Consider the following 27500-nt stretch of genomic DNA (forward strand, 5'->3'; position numbering starts at 1 on the left):
TCAACATGAATTGATTTTTAGTCACAGGTGCTCCTATCTATCAGCCACCGATCAGTATCAGCTAATTTCCGTAAAAAAGCATGTGATTGGCATATGCCAATACATGTCTTATAACGCCGATCACCTCCACCAACAGTTTGGGAGTAGAATGCTTCCCTGATGAACCCAGAAATTCTGGACTAACCTGTAAAGCACCAACAGACCCTGTTTGCAGATCAAATCGAGTCTGGTACCTCTGCAGGATGCCACACATTCTTAGGACCTGATGAATGCCATCTGTGAGATGTCTTCATGTGAGGAGTTGAATTACACTCTCTGGTAACAACAACAATGATCTACTTATTTTAATTCATTTGTTTTAATGAAACTTTTGCTTTGGCTGTTATTAGCTTGTGCAGATGTACCTGTACTTGATGTACGGTGGAACGCCACATACAGTATTTGCAATTCAGCATTCACAGCCCCGCAAATTCACAGATTGTTGGTCAATTTATTTTTCTACGAAAAAAAAAATTCACCCTACGTCATTAATAATTTATAAGTATGCCAATATACAAGTAAAACATACCACTTTTAAAAAAGCCCATATATTTTTACATGTTTATGTTTTTATGGAACATGGAGATATCACAATTTGCTCGGCGGTCCTTGAATGCAACATAGTGACACTTATGTATAAAAATCCGGCTTTAGACTTAGAACTTGCAACCAAGTAAACACAAGTTAATACATTATTGTGAGTCATTGCTGGACTTCCAACAGGCAAGCAGTGTGGATTGTGTTGATGCGGCTTGTAGAAACCCCTTCTCAGACAGCTAGCCGGGACAGCCCAGCGGTCTGCAAAGATGGGGAACCTGGTACGACCTCTAGTCACTTCAGAGTGAAGGGGAGAAGAGAAAATCCTTGCAACAGATGATGTGGGCCTGCCTCGGTTGTCGGGCTATAGCCTGACAAACAGGCTAAAGGCTAGACTGTGACTGCAATTCATCTGTTCTATCAGCCATCATTATCATTCATCATGCATATTATACATATACATTTTGTAATTGAAATGTGTTTAATAAGTATGTGAAGCATATTTAGGGCATAAACCTGTATTGTGCATTTAGCACTTTTGTTGCAAATGTTGACCTGAAATTGGAGAACATCAGCTTCAAGCGAAGTTGCCATCATCTCTATGTTCATTTTAATTTCGAGGGCATAGCAGTAAGAAACTACCAAAGATACGCTAAACATTTAGATGGCAGTTGTTTGGGTTCATTGATTGAAAACACGTGTCAGTGGGACTAATTTTACAGGCCAATATACAGTTTTAGTTATCTGTTTGTAATAAAAAAAAAAATTGGCCACATTCTATTTCAAATTTTCATTCAGGTCAGACAACAACATTTCTTCAAGTGATTCATTCGAGATTTGTCATTTTTCTCCATTCTACCGGTCTGCCAAATGAGCTAATACATGATTAAAATGTGTCAAAGATTTATGACGCTATAGCTGTCAGTGTGTTCAGACAGAGGCACAAAAATAGACCAAAGTACTTCAACCAAGATGTCATAGAAGCCAAAACTCCTTACCTATTCAGTCTGCTTATTAACAATACATAACTCACCAATACAACTTTCCCAAAATAGCAGGCATTTACAAGCAGTAATTATTTATACACCTACATCTATTACAGATTTATGAGAAAGGGCTCTGGGACAATGAGTGGCACCTGTGTGAGCAATGTGACAAATGTGCATAGCATTAGTAAAAAACAAACACACAAAAAAAATACACAGACACACATTGCTTGGCGGTAATTACCGGTAAAGTGGACAAAAATGCCTTTCTTCTTTCAGTACACTATAAACACATAAACGCTGAAAAGCAAAAAGAGAGCGCTGGAGACAGACACATAGGAATAAAGGAGACAGCCATGGAAGGATTTGGGTTTCGAATTGCATGATCATTTACAGAGATAAATTGTTTCCTTTTTGGATTTAGCCATAATCCATCTGAATATTTGCCACATTTGGGATAAACTTCAAAGCCGGATGATTCATCCTACAAACCAAGGCTTGGGTGTTTGATTTGCAGCATGTATACAGAGTGTATAGCCAATGACTTGCTTCACAAAGGGAAGTGACCCACTTTCTTTGGAGCAAAAGGTCTAATTAAAGAAAACATTACTCTGCATGTGTGCACAAACATGAACAGCGCAATTTGTTTTGCACGCTCAGATGGACAGGCATGCCTCCTACCATGCTGAGAAATATGTGAAAGCATTGTAAGATATTCTGCAGTCAGTGAATTATCTCCAGTATCTGCTGAGTAGAAGATCTTGTTTCAAAGCCTGTAGTTCACATAAATAATTTAGCATGCAAGTCTTTTTGAGGGCGAACAAATCTAACACTTCTCTTTCTCCCTTTCTCCCACAGATATCTCTGTGTTCTGGTGTGTTCTTGCATGTTTGCATCTCAGCAATCCATCAGGTGGAACATTTAGAGTTCTTAAACTGCTGCTTTTTACACAATGAGCACATGGTATCATTAAACTAAATAGTGGCTATCTAATTAGGCAGTGGAGAAAAGAGCAGTCATCCAACCTGTTGTACAAAAAGTCACTGATAGCACTGCAGCAAAACTGAAGTCACCTTGTTCATTAAAGGATACAATAGATTATGGGCCTTTACCAAAACTATATCCACCAAACAACCAGAGTCTCACCATTAAGGTACCATATAATTGTAAATACTCGTTGCATCTATGACAACAGCAGAAATACTGGCAAAAGTTGCTTGAAAAAAAAACAAAGGACAAAGATGCTGAAGGAGAGAACAGATGGGGAAGAATATAAAAAAACGGAACATGGAGAAAAACATGGCAAACAAGTAAGAAGTGAAAGGAATATGGAGAAAAAGCATTTAATTTAGGGATGCTCCACCAGCCACCAATCAATATTCGCAGATTTTCGTGAAAAAGCATGTGATCGACCTATGCTGATGAATGCCTTTCAGCGCCGATCACAAAAGCCGACCACCTGTGGCTCGTACTATTGCAGCATGCAGCCGGTAGCGAGGGCCCCTGCCCACTTTCCTTCAAACTGCACAGGCGTGCCGCACCGAAAACAAACATGTCCCGTGAATAAATCAATATAAAAATGTACACTTAATCTATGTGATCGGTATCGGACGATTTCACTCATGGTTGATCGATATCAGAAATCAGAGTCAGCAGCATAAAACCCTGATTGGAGCATCCCTCAATGAATTAGTATGAGCTATCACTTTAAGGAGCTCAACAAAAACTTTGCAAGGTCAAGCAGAGGATAAGTTTCTTCTATAAAAAAAAAAAGTACTTTGCTAGAAGTTAAATATGGAGTGGGAAAACAAGTGAGGAGGATGAATCAAAGCTCCAAGTGCAATTTATCAATTCATCATCCTCTTTCTGCCACTTATCTTATTGAATGTTGCCCTAATTGACGTTGATAACATAGCTATTACAAAAAAGCATCAATAAAGTCCTGATTTAACTGTACAGTACATTCAAATCATAATGTAACATATAATATTATAGAGAATCAAAATTTAAAGTTGAGGTGCACTCAAAACTTGCTTATTTTTTGCAGTGTTCCAACACTAAAAAACATGTAAAAAGATAACTGTGCAATGTTAAGTTAATAAAAATATTGACAAATAAAACCTTGCACTCAAAAAACTTTAATGTCAGTGATAACAGTCATGATGATTGGACACCACATGATTTTAGATACAGTGGTGTGAGTGTACAAGTGTTTGCCCCGTTCCTGATTTCTTATTTTTTTGCATGTTTGTCACACTTACTTTTTATTAATAAGAGAGAAAAAAAATTCCAAACCTACATGACCCTGTGTGAAAAAGTGATTGCCCCCTAAACCTAATAACTGGTTGGGCCACCCTTGGCAGCAACAACTGCAATCGAGCGTTTGCGATATCTTGCAATGAGTCTCTTACAGTGCTGTGGAGGAATTTTGGCCCACTCATCTTTGCAGAATTGTTTTAATTCAGCCACATTGGAGGGTTTTCGAGCATGAAGCGCCTTTTTAAGGTCATGCCACAGCATCTCAATAGGATTCAGGTCAGGACTTTGACTAGGCCACTCCAAAGTCTTCATTTTGTTTTTCTTCAGCCATTCAGAGGTGGACTTGCTGGTGTGTTTTGGATCATTGTCCTGCTGCAGAACTCAGAACCCAGCTTCAGGTTATGAACAAATGGCCGGATATCGTCTTCAGGATTTTTTGGTCGACAGCAGAATTCATGGTTTCATTTATCACAGCAAATCTTCCTGGTCCTGAAGCAGCAAAACAGCCCGAGACCATCACACCACCACCACCATATTTTACTGTTGGTATAATGTTCTTGTTGTGAAATGCAGTGTTACTTTTACCAGATGTAATGGGACACCCCAATGGTGTGGCGTGGAAAATGGATGGATGGGTAATGGGACACACAGCTTCCAAAAAGTTCAACTTTTGTCTCGTCAGGTCTTGAGGATAATGAAGATGTTTTCTGGCAAAACGGAGACAAGGCTTAATGTTTTTTGTTCAGCAGTGGTTTTTGTTTTGGAACTCGCCGTTTTTGCCCAGTGTCTTTCTTATGGTGGAGTCATGAACACTGACCTTAACTGAGGCAAGTAAGGCTCTTGGATGAGTCGCCGCTGCGCTCCTGGAGTAATTTTGGTTGGCCCTCCACGCCTGGGAGGTTCACCACTGTGCCATGTTTTCGCCATTTGTAGATAATAATGGAGGTGGGAGGGCAGCAGCCAGTTTTTAACACAGGACCATGTAGGTTTAAATATTTTCTCCCTTAATAATAAAAACGTTCATTTAAAAACTGCACTTTGTGTTCAGTTGTGTTGTCGACTTTTTATTCATGTGGAGTAATTTGTCCCCATAATCACAGCCTAGCGTCTTGCTTTACAGCTGGTGTGTGTTAGAAGCACAACAGAAGGCATTCAAGGCACTTCCCACACTAATTAACATGTGTGTTGATGGAGGACACGAAAGGTAGCAATCGTTCGTGATTTTCCAAAGTTCTCGTACTTTGTCAATATTATTAATGTAGCAGAAATTGTGTGTGCATTTTGCAAACAACACATCAATAATGGCTTCCACTGCAAAACATTTTACAGGATGCAATTACAGTTAAATCAGAGCCACTTAATAAAACCATGATATTAGTGTCAGGTTTTTGTGTCCATTTCTCCCTGAATATCCAGAATTATATTAATCAAGAAAAGACCAAACATCATTCAATATTGATTTTATCATTGCTCTACCTCAATAACGTAATAATTACAATCATAGAATTTCCATTTTACCTCAGACTATTAACAATTTCAAAAGATACATAGAATAGAAGATCCTTGCGAAGATCTCTGCAGGTTCGGAGAATGTGTCATGTAGACAGCAGATGTTGGACTTAAGATGTGACTGTGGGTGGGTGTGAATGTGGGTGTCAGTCTGAGTGTTGATATCTACTGTACCTGCAAGCCCAGTGGTTTCCAGCGCACATTCCTGAGCAAAGCCGGAGTGGAACTCAAGGTGTTCTGTGGTCTTTTCTTCAGCGTGAGGATGACCCCACATGGGTCTTCCCTCAAGGCGTTGACCAAGTTTTTCAACTGCCAGCCCACCTTGGGAGAAAACAACACAGACTTGGTGGAAAAAAAATCTCTGGAATTATTTGTGGAAAGATTATCCTTTGGCACCTAAGTAATAAAAAAATAAAGTGTAGGGGGTCTTGAGATCAAGGTAATGCATTTTTTTTACTCTGTTCAATATTTAATATTCTGTTTGTTCTGTTAACTGAAAGATCGTGAGTCACGTACCATTCACAGATGTAGAAAATGTCATTAAAAGGTACACACTGGAGGCCCTCGGGTTCCGAACGAGTTTCGTTCTTAGACTGCATGTAAATCAAAGTCTAGTGTAAATTGCAACATATACTTAGATTATACCAAAATCTGGAAGGATAACCTCCTTTTCTCCTCCCAAATATCCTTGTAACAGCATAGGGAATCCATGCCTCCTTTAGCATTCATTAGCATTCAACAATCCTTATCCTTTATGATGGCCATTACAGTCAAGAGGTTAGGACCAAAACAGCAGTCAATTTTATGAGGTTCATTTTCACTTCCATGGTGATGGCTTTCATTTTCTTTGGCGCACTGCCGCTTCGGAGACACAATGAAGTCTAAAAAGTTTACTAATGAGCAATGCTATTATTCCTCAGTGCGGCTGTTCAGGCACACACTGTAATATTCCACCCAGCACGAGACACACTGCATTCTTATGCTGCGCATGATGCGTATTCTTCCACCTGTAACTACATTGCAAGAAAGTTTTTGTTTAGGGACCAAAATGACGTTTTTATTCATTTATGGGAGCACGTTCGTAACCATGAAACTTTGTAACACAGAACATCGTAAACCGAGGACCACCTGTATTTTCATTCAAGTGCAAAGTGAACATCTTTGAATATTTCCAAAATTTCTGAGCTAAACTTCCTGTGGAAAGTTTTCTGGAAAACACCCATCTCTTTTCAGTCTGAGTAAGATGTACAAATTAAATCCATCTATAGGAATAGCCCTGATTGATTAAAAGTGTGTGGCTAGACTTTTGCCCATAGTGTATGATTAAAATATGATTAAATATAAAATTTCCTGTTTCCGCTTGAATTTTTCATAAGTCATGGGTTTTAGCATCGTATCATATTGAAGTAAAAAATGGCTTCGTCAGGATGCTTGTAGGCAGAGTCTGATAAGAGTGCTTACTTCAGTATTTCTTTGTGGTTCTGAACAGTCTGTCTCCAGAGCTCACACAACACTTGTCAGGCTGATGACTGGCGACACGGGTCTCGGCTACTGGAAGTGTCCATAGAGGCCAGCAAATACACACAAAGAGCTGCTCTGACCTTCTTTCACGCATTATGATGACCAGCCTGTGGCAGCCTTTTGCATCTTTCCTATTCTCTTTGGCTCGGATCAGTAGACCCAATTGACTAAGCATAATGTCTGCATCCACTCTACATCCTGTCCAGTAAAACAAAAACATAACGTAATGAACATGTTTTTGGACTGCACTGGAGGAAGTACACATACAGAGTGCACACAAGCATTTGGAAGATGTGCAAACGTCACACACAAAAACGTCTGGCAACGCAATTTAGAACTTGATAAAAAATTCCATGGATGCGGTTAACTTGAGCTTAAATAAATGCTAAACAGGATAATAAATGGAAGTTGCGATTGGTTTGGCTTAGACCAGCTTGGTATTAAGGTTCCTGCAGCAGCCTCTTCCCAGCCACGGGGAAGAAGCTGTGTTTCAGTTCAGCTGTGTTTTACCTGTATTATCAACGTATTTATAAGTTATTCATGACTTATTAATTACTTATTAACGACTTAAATGAGATTTTTCTGCTGAAGAAACTTTTTATTTTCCGAGGAAAAAAATACAAATAATCAAATTGTGTTATTGTTATAAGTTGTATGACATCCCCATCAGCATTGTCGTCCAATAACAGTGACTTACCCCCCACTTGGTCTCCTAAGTCCAGTTCTGGTCAGATTTCCGTGATGAAGAACGTAGTTCCACTTAGTTGCTGGGGACAATTAAGTAAAGACTTTGGCTTCTCAAAACAATATGCGTTCAAAAGATGAATACATTTGCGTCACAAAAATGCCTTCTCAAAAAAATCAGACCTCTTAAAACGCTTGGCGTTATATATTTGTCTCCCGCAGTATTCCTGCACACTGCTGCTTGTGCGTTCATGTGTATATGACGAAGACGCTTGCATCTACTTCCACGACGGAGCTCCGCGGCCGTCTTGTTTATGTAGGTGTTCCATAGCGGAAGAAGATGCGAGTGTCTTCGTCACATTCACATGAACGCACAGGCGACAGTCCGCAGGGATACGGCGGGAGACAGATATAACGCCGGGCGTTTTGTGAGGTTTGAGTTTTTGAGAAGGCATTTTTGTGATGCAAATGTTTTAACCTCTTGAACGCATATTGTTTTTAGCTGCCAAACTCTTTACTTAAATGTCCCCAGCAACTAAGTGGAATTATGGATATGTCATACAACTTCAAACTTCAGAAAATCCTAACTAACCCCTTTAAATTGCACACATTTGCTGGCCACTGGCACGTGCAAATTGAAAGAATCAAGGATGAAAACGATTACAATTAATTTTCTAAATGTTCTGACTGGTTTGCACACGCTATATTTTTTCTCTTAATCATGGCTTTGACTGCATGAAAGCCTAGTGGTTAGCATGTTGGACTCAGTCAGGATATCGAGGGTTCAGATCTCCCTTGGAGCATCTCTCTGTTTGCATGTTCTCCCTGTGCGTGCATGGGTTTTCTGCGTGTCCTCCGGGGACACCATCTAAACCGGAGACTCTAAATTGTCCATAGGTGTGAATGTGAGTGTGAACGGTTCTTTGTCTATGTGTCCTGTGACTGACTGGTGACCAGTCTAGGTTGTACCCCTCCACTCGCCCAAAGTCAGATGAGCTCACCTGTGACCCTAATGAGGACAAGCGGTATAGAAAATGAACAAATGTTTAAGGACGGGACCGCATGTTCAGTGTTGACCGCAAATATACCGCCATCAAAGCAACCACACACGCACACAAAAGCATGTGAAGTAGGCCGGATAGAAAGTGTTCGCTTTGCAAATTTGCACGGAGCAGATGGAAACAAGGAGAGACCCACCAAAATAACAGCATCACATAAACTGCTGCTGGGCTGTTTTTCAAGTCCCAGGAGTCTTCATTATTTTCCCAAATGCTATTACAAACAGATAATTATGTTGCCTCTTCAAACAATCAGTTTGTTATTCCAGCAACTTCTATGCTTTACCTCAAAAAGAAAACCACCAGTCTTAATAATGAAATGGAATGACTTCAAATTTCATAAATGGGGGGCGTTGTGAGATTAATCCATCAGTTGTAATATTGACAGATTTCCTAATTCTTCTTTCCTCCTCTCATTGGAAAACGAATAAAACAGACTTCTCATTGCTGTCTTCCCGCTTCTTTCCCTTCTTCTTTTTAGTTCCTTGTTACCTCCTCCTCCCTCTACATCGCCTTACTCCAGCGTGCTGCGATTGCCTCATCCCTTCCTTCCCCACACCTGTGCCTCCCTCTGCTTATCTCCTCCCCACGAGGTGAGGGATCAGAGAGATGAGGTTCTCACAGAGGGAGTAATGAACGGTTGGAAGTGAGTGCCCAGCGGGAAGCGGCCTGTGCCGTCACCCAGAGGAGAGTAAGGTGGAGACATAGTACATACACAGCTCCCTCACAAGTCAATCAAGGCATCTCTCTGCATAGTCCCCGCATGCGCCGCTCCACAAGCGAAAGGAAAACATGCAAGATGGGACAACACACAGACCTCAACTTCAAAAAATGTTCCCCCTCCAGAAATATCAAATCAATCCTGGAACTAATCTCTGTAGCAAAGCTGACAGCATACTACACTCTATCACAGGCTCTCACAAGGCACTGTTCCATTTAAAATGGCTTCTCAGTTTTGCCTCCATCTGATGTGTCTCGAAGGCAGCGCCGCAAACTTATTCAGTTGGGAAAGTGGAACATGAGTTCATGTTTCGCTTCCGACGCCTCCTTGAAAGATTTCTCGTGACAATGGAAACACATTCCAGAGAGAGACCTCTGACAATATAACTAGACTGAACAAAGGTATTGGAGCAAGTATCCAATAATTTGCTGCAGCTGCAAACCTAATTAGCCTACATGGCAAAACAGGACGAAGGAAGAGTCATGGCGACAGCGTCTCAAAACCTCATTTCAGTATGAATTCACAGTAAAAACTCATAGAAACTAGTTTATTCTCCTTCGTTGGACTGCAGCATATTTACTAGTCAGTGAGGAGTATTACTTCTTCTACTCACCACTGTCTGATGGTTGACTTGAATGACTTCATCACCTGCATGGATCTTTTTGCACTGGTCTGCTGGAGACTGGTGGAAGGAAAGGGGCTCAAGTTTAGCAGCAGACAGGAAAAGAATATATTAGACTTGTGAAACTCACATTCTCCGTGGTCCCAGTGATAACATGAAGTCCATCATATGTTGATTTAATGTACATCCCCTGAAAAACACGCAGGACAGAAGAGAGAGTCAATGCAATAGGCAGTCATGTGAATTCATGTGTTTACGTTCTCAGATGTGTCCTAAATGGCTCCGCCACTGTCTTCTGTCTTCTTCTTCTGTAACTCGCCATCCGTTTATCTCAGACTGACTTGAGATTTGTACGAAGAATCATTTGAACCTCAAAGTGTGACCCAGTCCCAATGTAAAAAACAGACTATAACTGCCCCCCACCAAGCCTTTAAAGGTATACATTATAGGATTTCGATTTTTTTTTTTTTATTTAGAAAAAGAAAATTTTTTTCTGGGTGATAATCAAGCAGCTGTCCAAACTTCTTCTCCCGCTCAGCTTATGTGATCTTCATAGGCTGCGGTCTGTCATGAGTTCAAGTGCTGATTCGGTACACTCATATTATGTTTGTGGCAAAGAAAGATAACGGCCACATGTTGACAGAGTCCAGGTTTCCAATTCCTATACAGCTAACAACATTTGACAGTCAGTATTTTAAGTTTATGAGGACTTGGCTTGGGCACTCGAGGGTGGAGACCCGCTACGACCAAAGCATGTGGTTGAGCAGGGTAATAATTAGTGACAAATTGCTCCGCCATGTTCTTCGTCTAATTACTGTACAGTGGTACCTTGGTTTTTGTACGCCAGGGTTTTCGTAGGATCTCTTTTCCGTACACTGTCTCATTTATCGTACAGGCAAAATGGCGCGCATAACAAACGAGTCGAGTGCCCAAAGAAAGCATCCACACGTTGGTGACTCAGTCTCTGTGAAGAATGGATTATGGTTCTTTTAGAGTTGGGAAACTATAGACAGATTCCTGCCAGGGAATCATTTAATGGTTTTAATTATGTGTGTGTGGGTGGTTTATTTGTTCATAGAACGCACACAGATTGTACATGTAATGTAAAGGTTCTTTTTTTAAAACAGGTTGCAGGGGGAAAAGTGAAGCCAGCACGTGTAATGATGATTGTACCTGCTGCTTAAGTTTACAATTTCAAGTCGTCATTTATCCATTTAATGTGTCATTTATATGCATTTCACTTTCTGCATGTAAAACTATAATTGCTCTTTATAAAATGTGTTTTGTGTTAACATTTTTGGGTGCCTGGAACGGATTAATTGGACTTGCATTATTTTGTATGGGAAAAATTTATTCAGTTTTTCTACTTTTCGGTTTTCGTTGGACCTTAAACTGAGGTTCCGCTATACTTGTATGTTATTTTGGTCCTGTGAAGGTATTTGATGACCATAAACAACCACCAACTGTTTATGATACATGAAAATGTGTGCATATTGATTGCAATAATTATATAATAATATAATATACTGTTGCGAACACACAGCATGTTAACATAATTCGCCATGCTGTGCATATAAATGCAGATATTATGGAAAAACAGCTGTGTATGCTTGTGTGTGTGTCATTACCAGGCCTTCACTGGGCATGATGCTGGTAAGGTGGACCACCTCCAGATGGGCAGACTGAGAGACCAGAGAGTCGGATGACAGAGAGATGATGTGGTCGCATATCCCTGCTAAGGTCTTACACTGGAGGCGACATCCAAGGCAAAAGCAACAGAGAAAAGAAATGACAGAGGGAGAGAGCGAGACAGAGGGATCATGTTATTGAGATTGCTTTATGTCCATGAGGGATGTAGTAGTGACCTCGCTGAAAGAGGTGAAAGCGAAATCACTTCACAAGATTGTTCACCACTCCAACTCACAAACTGCTTCCTGTCTGTCTGCAGGCATGCCCACAAAACACATCACTTTTACCAGCCGACCTGCTTCCATCAAACCCGATGTTACCATCCACAAGTTTTCACACTGAACATCATATTCATAAAGAATATTGCCAGATTTTGACCAATTGTAACTGTTTCGCCGGCTTTTTGTCTGCTTGGTCACGCACTGCAAGCTAATTTATCAACAGCAGCATCACCGCCTTCTAATCTTGGTGTACTGACTGCAATAGGCTTACACACGTCCTTCCTCATAGCTTAGTAACTACATGTCCAAAATACTACCTTCATGATTACCATCCCCATTCCCATTCACACCAGCAGTGTGCCATGTACACACACTGCTGACCCTTGCATAAAATAATCGTCTGATCTCAATCTTAATGAGCAATTACAGGATTATAGTGCTGGAATGAAGAGAGGTCTCACGCACACACTCACACACACACGGAAGGCGTCAAAGCAGTCGTACACACTCAGTATCTCGGAGATGATGATTCATTCAGTGTGTTGGAAAAGGTGAAGAATTGTATCTCTGGCTGTCTCACGTAAGCGCACACACTTCCATTCTTTCCTGAGTCAGTTATGTTAGCGGAATCAGTCCGTGGAGAACTTTCAGAACTACATCGAAGAATATGTAAATGCATATACATTTTTAAATAAGGACTACTATTTTATTGGGAAATAATATACTGTTAAAAGCCCATAGTTTTACATGTTGAGTTTCATTATGTTTCCCAGCGGTCCTTGAACACACCATAGTTGTGTACGCCGAGACAAAGTGAGTTACGTATAACTTTGTCAGACGCTGCCACAAACAGTTTTATATTTTTCCCATTGAGCTTTGATGACGTTATTCTGTCTGCGTCGGGTGCCAGTGTTCGTATTTTGTTTGGTGTCAAATTAATTCATGCTAGCATACTGCCTGTCACCCACATCAAACAACCATGTGATAATCTTCTGTCTGAAAAACAAACTCCAGCCTCGTGAGTCGGTATTCATTTGGTGCTTTTAATTTGATGTTGTTGGATGCCACTTTTCTGATTACCGTATATTTCTGCTTTTATTGTGAAGGCCGTAAATGCGTTGTTGGTAGTCATCTTTCCTTCAAGTTAAGCTTTGACAACTGCAGTGGTCAAAGACCCTCGGTTACATTGTGCTTGTGTTCACACAATTCAGCTCGCCTTCTCAATCTTTGAGGTTCGTCTCCTTTCTTCTTCTTGTGGCGTTAATGTCGGTTGGCCAACTAGCTCATTTACATATTACTGGTAACTGAAGTGCGGAGCAGAAGTTTGTCAGCAACAAATCATATTCAATGATAACAAAATCAAATCGGCAAATGAACTGGTTGCACATGCACAAGTAGATGAAAAAATGTACTCGCAATGACTCATATTTTTGTCACAAAATGAGACCACTGATAGCCCCTGTGTAGAAGCTGCAGTGAGGGCCAGTGTCAGGGCTCTACTCGTGCTCCTCTCTGATCATCGGACTAATAGTTCTGACCCGGGATTAACACGGAACAAGACACAAAAAGGCAAATCACCAGAGTGCAGTAGCTACTTCTCTCCTGCTGACACACCCAGCCTTGCTCTGACACGCCTCTGGACAATCGGAGCGCAGATTATGGAGAAGTTCACTTATGTGGTTGGCTGGCGTGAGATTTAAAAGCAGTCAAACAGAAAGCCAGACATAGTATGCTGCCAAATGGATTAAGCTCTGGCTGTATTCACCCACCCTCCTCCCTCACTCCCTTTCCCTCTCATTGCACCTAACATACACAGCCACCACCATTATCTGCACATGCGTGACTATTTACTTTGCCACAATTACTAACCTAAAAAGAGGGCAGAGAGAGGGAGGGGAGAAAAATAAAAAGGGCATGAGGTAAAAAGTGAGAGTCCAGTGCAGAGAGCAAGGGGAAGGAAAACACACAACTAGGACAGCGTTATGTAAGAGTGCTCATCCTTATGCATGAACGCACATAAAAACACATACACTTATACACACTTCACGCTCCATCAGACACACAGACTCATGCACGACGCTGTCGCTGACACACACTCAAACACACACACAAACTATCCCTGTCCATCTGATTGCTGCAGGCTGTAGTCTAGAGCAGAGAAGAGCAGGGAGTTTTGCATTATTGAGTGGAAGCTGACAAACGTACAACTCCCACTACACCCGGGATGACCAGAGCATACGACAACCACATGCTGAATACACACTATCAAAGGCTATTCACCTCCATTTGGAAAGGATGGATTTTTTTGTTATTATGGGATAGGGTTGACCGTTGGCAGCCATGGAGATGACTGAGCATAGTGAAGATTATGAGTCCAGTCCGTCTGGTTGACTGCTATTACCTGCTTGTTATCAAAGCTTTACAGGTGGTCCTCAGGTTAGAAACGAGTTCCGTTCCTAGACTGTGATGTAAGTTGAGTTTTCGCTTAAATCGGATCTTATACTTACATTAACTCCTAAGGCACTCACACTGTACGCAGAACACATGAAGGAATTACTGGGGTAGTAGAGGTGTTTCATCAGTCCCGATCACACCATCCTTGGCCAAGCGGTTCCTCCAGGAACACGGTCTGTTATGAGTCTGCTTTCAGAGAAGGTCATGTATAGCATATACCTCTACCGCACTGCCCAAGTGCACTTTCAGTACAAGGTCTAGCAACCCTTGTGCCAATAATCAACTTGCTAGAAAACCTAAACTCAGGAGAATGGTAAGTGTGACTGGATGACTCATTGTGTTGTAGCTAAATCACCAGGCTTACTAGAGCACTTGTGATTTATGAGCTGTCTGGACTCGAGGCTTAAACTGCCGGAAAACAGTGCAGTAAGACCTGGTTCTGGTAGGGCGGAGTTCTTCACATGGGTTTCCAGCCATGCATGCTCTCTCCGCGTTTCTTTTTCTTTTAAATACATTACGTGTATTTTTTTCTTTTTTGTCACCCATGATATCCTCTTTCTGAGCAGCAGCGCACCATTTGATTAGCCGAATTTGGAATTCTCGTAAGCAGGGACACCTGAACATCTAAAACACAGCAATATAAATATTAAATACAAGAATTAAATGCAACAGTCATAAGAAAAGAACAAATCCTTACTTTTTATCCTTGTGGTTGTTCTACCTTATTAAAATATTGTCCCAGGCTAGTCTGGAAGGATAACTTCCTCTTCTCCTCCCAGATCTCCTTATAACAACAAATGGAATCCACGACCGCTCTAGCATTCATTCAAATTAAATAATCTTCAACCTTAATGAACGCCGCGACAGTCGAGCAGTTCGGACCAAAAGAGCAGCCAATTTTATAATGTTCATTTCCACTTTTTTAATTTTTTACCAAAATTACGTTGTCAATTATGGGAGCGTGTTCGTACACTGTAAACCGTGGACCACCTGTATATTGCATTTATGGTTAACATTTTTGCATTTTCATGAGGGTTGAGGTTAAGAAATGTATGAGGAATGTCTGTGAGATGACATCACCCTCCTCATTTATCAATAAAGTTAAGAAGGTTTGAACAGTGTTTTACGCTTCATATAACATTCATACACCCATTTTCCATACCGTTTGTTCTCACTAGGGTTGTGGGTATGCTGGAGCCTATCCCAGCTGTCTTCGGGCGAGAGGCGGGGTACACCCTGGACTGGTCGCAAGCCAATTGTAGGGCACATATAGACAAACAACCATTCACGTTCACCTATGGACAATTTAGAGTCTCCAATTAACCCAGCATGCATATTTTTGGAATATGAGAGGAAGCCAGAGTAACCGGAGAGAACCCACACACGGGGAGAACATGCAAACTCCACACAGAGATGTTGCAATGGCGCTACGAACCTACGATCTGACTATGAGGCCAACATGCCAACCACTAAACCACCGTGAGGCCGGTAAAAAACATTAAGATTTTAAAATGGTTGATTTAATAAGATGGTTAGATGGTGACAGTTTGACTCTGGAACAGAATAATTGAATTTTGTAAGAGAAAATTGGTTAGCATGTCTGCCTTACAGTCAGGAGATCGAACCCATGGGTTTGTGCACTGTGATTGAATGCCCTCCAGTCAAGAGTGCACCCCACCTCTCTAAAAGCATTCATGAAAGGTTCTTAACTTGCTGAATTGTTCGTGCCTGAAGTCCATTTTCTCATAAATTGCAAGCAAATTGACCAACTGGCCCTAATTAGCGTAACTAAACGCCCTCCTATACCTTTACAGTATAAGGGAGTGAGACTAACAAGGAAAGTTGGCCAGTCGTCCACCCAACCCCCTCCTCTGCTGCCGTCGGTATCTTATAGCATCACAGTTATAACACGCGGTTACTTGTGTTACTCTTGCCTGTCGATCCGCTCCATCCAATCTGACAATCCCTGTCATCAGCAAGGCATTCTCACCACACCACAAAGTGGCTGGTGAGTGAACCCAGTGAAGAGGGATGGTTGTTTTTGTTGAAGGTGACAGGTAGAATATGGGGGGAGAACAGTGATAGATTGAAAAGACAAATGCTAATAAAAAAAGAAAAAAATGCAAGCAATCTTCACTCCAAAAAGATACCACGAGTTCATTTCGTCAATTGTTTTTTTGTCATTACATGCAGTAGTCAAGTTTTGCATTAATTTATGTTTTAGTTCATGGATTTTGACCATGAGCTTCTTATAAAAATAAGCCTATTACAATATATTTCCTATCTTGTTACCAAGACTGCTCTTTTTATGGAAATAGTTGATGGAAGCTCACAGTACTATTTTCATCCCATATACTGTATGCATGTTTCTATATGGGTTTATGTCATGTGAGCAGCTTAGTGGGCTATGTCAGCTCACCTCCGCTTTATTTAATTTCGAGTAAAAGGAATCAGCAGGCAAGCCGCATCTAAAAAACACATCCTCCTCTCACTTTTTCCTTTCACACTGTCTCCCAATTTCACACATAAACCTCCCACACAGAAGCAAGAGTCATATGTAGCCTTCAGTCTAACACTCGTGTGCATGCATGCTTGTGTGTGTGATTAACAGGTCTTTTATAAGAGCGGTAAATGACAAGCATATTACCACAACATAAATATGTGCATGTGACAAAAGTCTACACAGAAGATACCGAATCATGTAAAAACAATAAACTACATCCTCACTGTCCCATGCGGAAAAACAACAAAGATTATCTTTTTCATTGGACTGCATAATATCAATCAAATATTGCAAAATATAATTCAACAATAAATATTCTGCCTCATTGGCTAAGACGTTTGTGTTATCTCCCCTGCCAGCCTTTTATTTGGTTTCTACTTGACCTTGAACGGCAGGAAGCATCGCTCTCCATCAGACACTTGCTGCTCATTCGGTTTCACACGTGCACAGAAGCTAAGACAAACAGAATCTCTTAAAAGGCCTCGAGCTCTCTAAAACTTGAGTGTAGAATTTGTGTGCCCCCAGAACACACACATTCCTACAAACATGAATATACAAAATTTGTATACTGGCCCTTACAAAGACTTGAACCGGTGGACCCGGGGAATGCACAGGTTGGAGCAGCGGTGTCCACCTGGAAGTATTTGTCTTTTTTTAGCTGTAAAAGTGTTATTCGCAAATGTCAGATAAAATATCACTTTTCTGCAGAACTTTGTCATAGAGCGCTTGCTTTTCCATCCCTCTGTGTCACACGGGCTCCAGCTGCTCTGTACACAGACGCCCATCCACTTTGTCTCGTATCAAAGACTGGAGCTGCTTTTGATATTAGTCCCTATCTACCCAGCGTGTCTGGCAATGGGACGTTATATGTAACTTTTGCATGTCAGTTGTGGGCAGACGTTTATTTTTATGCCCACGTGGTGTTGTGAGTAGGTTACGTTGTGTGTTGACTTATTGTGTTCTTTTTGTTTGGCACCATGAGTGAGGTGGTTGGCATAGTAAAACCCATAAACAGGTGACGCCAGGTATTCTCATACTATTTCCTGTGTAACTCAAGCTCATCACAGCAATGTTGCAAATCATGTTGCAGTCGCAGCAAGGTTTAACTTAAATACTTTGGTAGGGTCCAGTGGGCAGAATGTGGCCAGCAAGCTGTAGTTTGCCCACCCCTCTGTCAGAGGGTGCATATTATGACCTTCCCTATTATGGGCCAGGTTGTGGCTGATGGGTTTATACATTTCTGGGAATAACAACCATTCAAATGCTACAATATGTCTGAGTAGTAATGTGAAAATGTAGTATTTTTCATTTTGGCATAACTCACACAACTTTTAAGTGAGAATGTAAGAGTGGGGAAGTAAAAATAAAAAAAATAAAAACCCAACAAAAATCACTGGTATCCTAATTCCATCATCTTGCTTCAAATCTGTTGATCACTGTTCATCACTGATTGTGCCACATGATCCGCAATCATGGACTTCATTTGAATTATCATCACTTTGGTAAAAGTGAATGTTCGTAGGGGAGAAACTTACCACATGTAGAATCTTATTCTCGGTCTCGTATACAGTGCAATCCTGTTCAAAGACAGAAGAAGAAAACAACATCAAATTATGCACTGTGGCTATATAATCTATATGCAGAATACACAAATCTGGCAGGAAATTAGAGGGACAATTGGAAGAGTGGCGGATACTTTTTCATTGAAAATGAACAATCAGTATTATCATTTGTATCTTTCCTTTCAGATTATTATACATATATTACCCAATAACAGGCAGACCAGTCCCATGTGCATATCAGCATTTAGGAACCTATCAACGCAACTGTGTGAACCTGACAGACTGTTATTTAACGACAGCTGATTGTTAATCTATTTCTGGGAATGCAGCCCACTGAGCCCACCAGATGCACACAGTAGCAGCTAATACATCTGCTTGATCCATTAGTACGGTCTATATGCTACCCCCATTGTGTCTCCTGCTGCATGCTGGCAGCCACCAGTCCATTTGGGCCATTGTGGACCGATTGTGGCCCCTGTGCTGTGCCTCTCCTCTGGCTCTTGTAAAAGTGGATGGGTGTTATCTGCCCTGCTCCAGGACTAACTCTGGGCACACTATACAGGGCCTGACAATGAATACATGGAAGAGGTCCAAAGGAGAAGCTTCAGCTTCCATCCTAATAATAAGATCGCTCTACAGTGCAATCACTCTAAAAAAAAAAAAAAAAAGCAGCAAGTGTGAATGTAGGTAATCTACATGATGACGCTTTTGGGAGTGGAATGAGGACAGGAAATAAAGAGAAGAGGGAACTCTTGTTCCTTCTCCATAGTGGCATATAAATGATGCTGGGGATGGGGGATGACAGTCAATGAGCACATTTGCCTGCAGCTGTGTCAGAGCAAACTTGTCCCCTCAGCTGCAAACACCCTGTGGCAATTGGCAGATGTTCCACTCATTGTGAGATCTACGTTCATGAGATATACTGTAGACCGAAGCTAAGCAAATCAAACATGTAGTTGAACCTCCAAAGCTGAAGCCCGTAAGTTGTACAATTTGGAGTTCAACAAATAGTTTACGAAAAAAATCAGTTGAACCTTGTACAATCATCACGTGTGATGTCAGCAAAGCTCGTGAGCATTTGAAGAATTATCTTTAAAAGTGTGTTTTGTGTGTTTTTTCAGGCCACCACAAGTGTCGTTGTTCTGGTTGCTCGGTTATAGCTTTTCGAGAGGGTTACGTTCGAGACCAGCAGCAAACGGCGAAAATCCATAACCATTTTGACACACAGCTCGCTACTCCTTCCTCCAAATCCTTCTGTTGGCTTGATTTTCATGTTCTCTTCCGATTTTGGATCAACATTTGCATTAAAAGTGACTGTTAAAAGCTCCAAAACCTTCCTGTCTCTTCAGAACAGTTTCATTTAAGTGCTGATATCTAGCCATTTGCACGGTTTTCTTGATAATAATCCAAATCACTTATGTTCTTACATCAGTTGCTATGACATTGTACCACCAAAAAATGGAACCCTTATGAGCTATTTTTGTTGTCATCATTCTGTTGGTCCAAACAAATGTCCAAACGCTGAGTTGTATCAGGCATTAAAATGAACAAGAAACTGCAGAAACAAGGGTGATGTAATATTCTTTTCCATGACTGTACACAAGTTTCACTTTTGCATCTCAACAGCTATAGTGCCTTCAAGGACCGCCGAACAAAGTGAAAAATCGCACGGTTGACAAAAAAACATTATCAAACATTATTAAGTTTTTCTCAGTGGTACATGTGTATGTATATGTAGCACATATTTGTAAGTTATGACCAACTTCGAGTGAATGAGATGTGTTTCCGGTGGATTTTTTGTGCAAAAATGTTTTTGGTGGACTGAAAATCAGTGAATTTGCAAAGCTGCAAATGCTGAATCGTGGCTGAACGGGGTTCCACTGTTAATGGCAAAGGCTGGTGTGTTCAGTGCTAAAAATGACGGCCAATGAAGGTAATAGTGAGTACATAAATTGTAATGTGTAATGTGGGTTTTACAGTTATTTGTAGAACTGTGTGACGGTGAAAAACAAAAAGTCTAGTGTATGAAGCTGACTCGCCTTCAGCAATGCTCTCACCTGACTTCATCTGTCTGCATTCCATATCATCCAAGGGTGAGTAAGTTTTTTTTAGTTTAGTTTTTGCGGCCTTTTTATGTAGCGGTTAATTATTATTTCTACACTGACATATTTCTACACTGACATATGGCAGCTGAGAGTATTTCAATGTTACTTTTGATATTACCAATGCAGTGGACTGTGTGATACATGCAACTTATGTACAGTATGTGTGTGCATGTGTTAAGGCACCTGTTGTACAATGGTAGTTAATTCTAGGCAGAGCTGCACAATGTTGTTCTTCAGTAATGAATACTCTGTCACGCTGGCAAACGGAGACCTGAAATGAAGAACAAAAACAACAAGGTGATTTCAAATGCTCTGACAGTGCAGCCGGTAAGAAAACTTAAAAACATTTCCTGTTCTCCTGGAAGCTCAAAAGCAAACAGTAAACACAAACAACAATATTTGTTTCAGCATCATCACCGGGATGCCAGGGCCGTCTCTACTAAAGCTCAGTGTTGCTTTACTTTATGCGTTCCCTTTGCTTCGTACGGTTTCGTCAGGCTGCAGCAGCAATGGAGGGGCTTTTGAGTCATGCGTTTTTTTCTTTCAAATATGTTCATCGGAACTCTTTTCTTTTGAATTAGCAAGATCACAGGGATCCACCTAAAAAGAAGTGGGTATGCCGTCATGTCACATTCTGCCTTTAAAGATAACAATGGTCCCCTTTTATTGACGCTGTATGAGTAGTATGTATAATGTATGTATTGTGCATCGTGCATCCATTCGTCTGTTTTATAGACTGCTTGTCCTCATTAGGGTCATGGGTGAGTCAATCCCAGCTGAGTTTGGCCGAGAGGCACGGTACACCCTGACTGGTTGCCAATCAATCACTCGGCACATACGATATAGACAAAAAACATTCACTCATGAAACTTTAATAAGAAAGAACGATGACGACATAGTTCTATGAAACTCGTAAAAAAGCTAACCAATTGATTCAGGCGTTGCATGACTGTGCGTGTTCTGCATACAGTCCATTTGCATTCATTGTCATTGCTTCATTACTGGAAAGAAAAGTATTTATTGTGACCTCTTTCAACGCAAATATTTTTGGCAGATACTTCATACCTGTCAAGCCAGGCAAGTAGGTTTTTTGCTGCACCAATCAAATCTACCACTGAGGTGAGGAAATCATTGGGTAGCCTCCGGGAAGCTCTTCCATCATAATGTCCTCCCCTCCGTCGCCCCAGGATGAAATTCTGGAGGTTCTTCGCTGAAGCATTGAGTTTGTGCGACAGAGTCCGGAGGTTTTCTGTCTCCAGGCCGTAATTCTGGAGGAAAGATAAGATTCATATGTAAATGTATGGTATTTCCCACTTACAAAACAATGCAAGGCATTGGAGCTCTTGTTCATTTGTACGTATTTAACTGAAATAAAGGATGAAACACTGTAAACGAATGAGCTGAACATGAAATACACAGGTTACACTCTAATGTTGTGCCTCATTTTCAAACCTTTAACATGTTCTGGTAAAGAAGATGTGTGTTTTTAATACCACTGGAGCTGAATATCGCATCATCAGTGTCTTTTACGAAGCATCTACTCCCTTGACCACATGTTTACATACGGCCTATTACTACACGGCACTTTGACCCTTCTAAATAAACAATCGGACCCACTGAGCCACATCGTGAACAGCCAACCAAGGCACCTTTTGTTATGTCCTTGCAAACAGAGGCTGATTCCTGCTGACACAAAGACTGTGCACACACACACACTCAGAACTAGACATATCTATTCCCCCTCTGCCTCCAGATCTATTTAATACAGTCACGACCACAGTGACTACAAAGGAGAGAGTTTCACTGTGGCAGCAAGGGGAGAGGGAGAATTAGAGGAGCTAAAGAGGCGAAAGACAAGGGGAGAGTGGAAGAGGCTGCACCCCAGCTACTGCATGCATCTTGCTGAAACTGGGTCATGCATACACTATGTTCATGCTGATGTACTGTATGGGAATGCATACGTGAACTTGGAGCGTATGCGTCTGTACATGCTTGCAGTACAATTAAGCTTTCCTATGATTCAATATAAGACTGGATGCTTCCCTCTCCTGGGGACAGAGTGCAGAAAAGAAGAGAAGAGAAATAATAACCCGTGTTGACCGTGTATGCGTGTGCGTGCGTGTGTGTAAAATAAAAATAATTTGAGCGTGCATATGCGCCTGTGTGTGTCAATCAATACAGTACAAGGCCAACACCATTAGAGCAGCTCGAACCTTCATGTCAATACAGTTGCCATAACAGCCCGTGTGGGGTAAATCCTCCTCTATGCTGAAATTCTTACCATGCTTTGAATCAGACAATAACCCTCAAATATAATTAATGAAATCAAAATCAGGCGTTACCGTTTTTACTGAAACATTCATTATTCTTGCACTACACTACATTAACAGGACTGAAATGGAAAATGTGGGAAGGATTTCACAGTCAGCTTTCATATTCCAACATATTTCAGAACAGCACATTTTATAAATACATGCTTATGGACATAATTACCTTCTGTTAAGGGAGACGGCACACACAAGTGAGCGGTATTAAAAAGGTTTAGTTTGTTTTTGTGGTAGCAAGATTGCGGAGGGGGGGGGGGAAATGCAAAGGGGGTGCCAATAAAAACCAATGAAACCGTTCTAGGTTTCCTGGAATTAAAAAGCACTTCAACAGGAAGTAGCCTTCTAACAAGTAAAGTATTGCAGAGATATGTCAAGTCATGTCCACGTGAAGAAGGATATTTTCAAAAACACATATTTTCCTCACTCTGGTGTTTAAAAAAATCTCCACCCAGTCTAGTTTTAAGAAAATGTCTGTCCACATAAAAACATATTCAACGGCTGTCATGCACATTTTCGTCCAATCAGAAGCTGACTTGGTCAGGCATGATAACCCCTCTGTTCAACAATATAGTGATATATCACATGTACACTGATGATAATGTACAGTGATGATGATGATGGGTGCGTGTTATAAGCACACAAGGGCGTCTGCCACCTTACAAAATGAAACAAACACCCAAAAGTCAACACCATAATTACTTGTGTTGTTATTAAACAAGGTTTAAAAACATGAGATAATGTCGCACAATGGTTATGACACAATCCAAAAAGCTCTGTTTTACCCGTCGACACACAAACGCTCAAGCCGGAGTTTTCCAAAAGCTCAGTTTTTAAGGAGAAAACCCTATGAATGGGTGTGGACAAGAGGCCACAACGCATTGAAAAATATGCCTTTTTAAAATCCATATTCGTGGCTTTAGAGTGATTCGCAACTGGTGGGTCATGCGACATGTTTTCCGTGGGTTGCAGGTCTTTGCCTGGGCAACAAATAAATAACGTAGTGACCCCATGTCTGTGAATACACAACACATTTTTGTCTATGCAGATTTCTTTCTAGACTGCCACGAGCTGAGTGCCTCGCTCATAGGTAACTTTGCCAAGCTTGAGCCGGAGTGGAAGGACATCGAGTGCGGTTTTAGCGTGCTGTCCGTTCGCCACACAGCTGCTGCTATCTGCTGGAGAAGAGCGCGCCATAAAGAGAGAGACAGCATCTCATTGCTACAGCTCATGTTGTCTTGCAATAACCCCCCTTTAAATATGTGGCTTGAGTTGAAAAATGTCCACAGTTTGAGTCGCTGCTTGTCATTGAGGGGTGATGGTGGGTCCCGCAGCCAAACCAGCTGAGAACTATTGCTTTGGACACTATGTTGCAATTCCGATGACAGACTGATATTATAATACAAGAGAGTGGTTTAATTAAGACCGTTAAGCAATGATGGCGCAAGCATGAACGACATAAATCTCTGTATTTTCTTGTTTATTGCAATAAAAAAATAATAAAATAAAATGAAAGCCCAGAATAATAGAAAAAACAAGTGTGAAAATGCTGGCTCATGCACTCATTGCTTTAGTGACAAGTACTCAGAGCTGAATAGATTTGTCAAAATTATATAATTATAAATTAATGACGTGAAAAGTTTCTCTTAACTCAATTCAAAAGACCTAGTTATACGTTTTTATAAACCTTTATAGAAACGTTTTATAAAGGCATTTGCAGATGTACATTTTGGAATAAATGGAGACCATATTTTGTTGAAACGGGGTGTGCTGTGATTAACTGATGTTGATTGAATGAGTTTTAATATAGAGCACGAAAACACACAAGAAAAACAATTAAATGACAAAAATATATGGAATTATTGCGCTGATGTTGGCAAAGTAGTTTAGTGTGTGGCACATATGCATACACGGTACAGATTACCATTCAATGTGATTCTAGTCTTGAGAATTTGCTGAGGATGCTTAAAATTCCTCAATGCTAGAGACAAATCATTTGCACATCGACGTAAAAATTTGACTTTTCTCACAGTTGGTGAGTCAATTTTGCATTGAAACATCTACAACGTCCTTTTCCTTCTCTTTCAGAGGAAAGAGATATTAAAGTTGAGCCAGTAGGAGCTGAAGGTTTGCTTGTCTTATAAGTGGTTATGTCTTGGAGGAAAATAAATCACACTTGATTGTGTATAATATTACCAGTGCCTACAACAGGGGTCACCAACACGGTGCCCGTGGGCACCTGGTAGCCCCCCCACGACCACATGAGGCTCGCGAGCCTCTTTTTCATTCAGGTTAATAATTCAATTAATAATGTTAGAGCACTAGAAAGAAATGCATTCTGAAATACACGATGTGAGTTGTGGATACCAACATTTTGTTAATGTTCTGGTAAAACAAGCAAAAAAAAATAAGCTGTGAAAATAAATGTTACAAAAATGAGTAGATCTCGGCCATTTTCACTTTGTAAAAGCAGCTCTCAGAAGAAAAAGACCCCTGCCCTACAGTATAGAGCGAGTTGATGACGTAGACGTGATGTAAAGGCGTGACATGTCGAGAGACAATTAATGTCAATGTGAAGGTGATGGATGAATGGTGTGTCCTGTCCCAGGACATATGGTGACTGCTGCTGTGGGACACTCATTCTCACATGGGAACATTTGAATGGGAAGACGACGAGCTGATTAGTGGCCACAAGCAACACACACACACACACACACACACACATTCAAACAACCCCAGCTAATCCAGCTGTGTGCGCCTGAGAGATAAGGTGCACCATGCATGTTTTTTCTCCACATACTCTCTCTATTTCTCTTCCCTCACACACCTCCTGTCCTCTCTTCCTCATTCTCTGTCTTGGAGGGTAGCACCTAATTCCCCCTAATTCTCTAATCTGGAGCAGGGCCACTGCACAGGCTGCCGGGACATGCAAAGCAGGCTCAAAGTAATTTAACCATTTTATCTCTGATATCAACAACTGATTGAAGGAAATCGACACATCCTATATAGGTACTTGTGTTTGTAGTACATTTAGATTTGATATTAATGTAACCCGTCTGGTCTGCCCCTGCGCACGCCCAGAGCTCGAACCACGGTCTACCGAATGAGAGTCGAGAGCACTTGCATCTCTTAAGGTGTCAGGGAGTGAGGTTTACCAATATACTTTCGCAGCGCTGCACCAGCTGGCATCCGTTAAACTAACATGCAGCTTTATAGGGCAAGCAATCATATTTTGTAGTAGAATTTTGTATTAAGTGTTTTGCAGTAGAACAATGTGATTTTTCCCAACCGGTAATGACAATAATGAAAAAACAGTAATTATAATGATAATTCTTATTATAGGGGGGAACTTACAAAATTATGTTTTCTAGTGTAATTTTCAGTTAATAAATAATTAATAATAACTTAAATTCAAATGATACCATAGCAAACACATATCCAGGTGATGCATTTACATACAATGGCACATGCACGATCAAATAACTTAAAAGTTCCTGAATATTGTGAGGATTGACTTTTAACTTAAGTGTATTTTGTGTTTTCTTTGGGGGATTTGTGTGTTTTTTTATGATGACACCACAGAAAGGTACCAGTGATGGCAAAAAAAGAAACACGCGCCACAAAAGGACATGCAATATGGTAAAGGCGAGATGCATGACTGTGTCCAAAAAGTGATCTGTTTAATTTTCAGGGCTCCCGCTCGGTTTTGACATAACTAGCCCATTTCTGCCTGCCCACAAATGTACATCCTTTGAGAGACATGAGACAAGTACAGTGTTAAGGTGGGAAGAGTGACTGACCAGGGCACAGAGTAGGTCGACAGCTTCCAGAATGAGCTCCTGATGTCCTATCCTGGTGACCCCCAACTCCTCCAGCTCCTGATGGGTGATGTGTAGAAGCTGCTCCCCACCCATCTGCTCCCGCTCAAAACTCTTCACATACTGCTGGAGACAGTCATCTAGACCTGAGGGTAAGCATGAGGAGATTCAGATCAGAATGCATGGAGATTTCATCGCCGTTAGCCAACAATTACACAGTTTTCAATTACACAGTGGAAACAACATAACAACATTAAAATACTCCTCCTATCCATCAATCCATCCATTTTCGATACCGTTATTTCTGGGATTTTCTTGTTTGTCTTCGTTGACCACACTCCATGCATAGAACACTACAGTGGATCCCTGCACATTTGCGATTCAGCATTCATGGCCCCGCAAATTTGAAGATTTTTGGTCCAATTTTTATTTTTATTTTTCTCCAAAAATAGCCATAATGTATCTCATTCACCCTAGGTCAATAATAATATACAAACATGTGGTAATACAGGTAAATAGTACAGCATACATGTACCAGTGTTAGAAAGGCCACACATTTTACATGTTTATGGCTTTATACTTCATGTTTTTTGTCAAGCGTTTCACACTTAGTTTGGCGGTCCTTGAACACACCATAATTGTGTGCTATGAGATGCAAAAGTGTGCTTGGTTCCGGCCTGAAAACCTGCCGCGAGGTGAACACAGGTTACTATAGTGTGTGATCGCAAGTCGTTACTGGAATTACAACAGGCAAGCAGTGTGGATTATGTAGACGTGGCTTGGAGAAACATCTTTAGTCTACTAGCCACTAGTGCTCGCCTGACAACCAGGCTAAAGGCTACACTGTGGATCTGATTCTATTCATAGACCATCTTACATTAGCATTAG

General features: G+C 41.0%; 1 protein-coding gene across 5 annotated transcripts in view; it reads right to left on the reverse strand.

Moving 5' to 3' along the window:
- Positions 1 to 27500, reverse strand: part of si:ch211-26b3.4 (connector enhancer of kinase suppressor of ras 2) — a 76213-nt gene that overhangs the window by 26333 nt on the left and 22380 nt on the right. For all 5 annotated transcript variants that reach the window (XM_054791718.1, XM_054791715.1, XM_054791716.1 and 2 more), the window contains exons 2-9: positions 26595 to 26758; positions 21536 to 21738; positions 20654 to 20741; positions 18339 to 18380; positions 11565 to 11684; positions 10067 to 10126; positions 9928 to 9996; positions 5505 to 5651 (exon numbers count right to left, since the gene is read on the reverse strand). In XM_054791718.1, coding sequence (XP_054647693.1) covers positions 5505 to 5651; positions 9928 to 9996; positions 10067 to 10126; positions 11565 to 11684; positions 18339 to 18380; positions 20654 to 20741; positions 21536 to 21738; positions 26595 to 26758 — 893 coding nt within the window. The remainder of the gene's footprint in view (positions 1 to 5504; positions 5652 to 9927; positions 9997 to 10066; positions 10127 to 11564; positions 11685 to 18338; positions 18381 to 20653; positions 20742 to 21535; positions 21739 to 26594; positions 26759 to 27500) is intronic.

Source organism: Dunckerocampus dactyliophorus, chromosome 11 (assembly GCF_027744805.1).
Source record: "Dunckerocampus dactyliophorus isolate RoL2022-P2 chromosome 11, RoL_Ddac_1.1, whole genome shotgun sequence".
NCBI classification, from domain to species: domain Eukaryota; kingdom Metazoa; phylum Chordata; class Actinopteri; order Syngnathiformes; family Syngnathidae; genus Dunckerocampus; species Dunckerocampus dactyliophorus.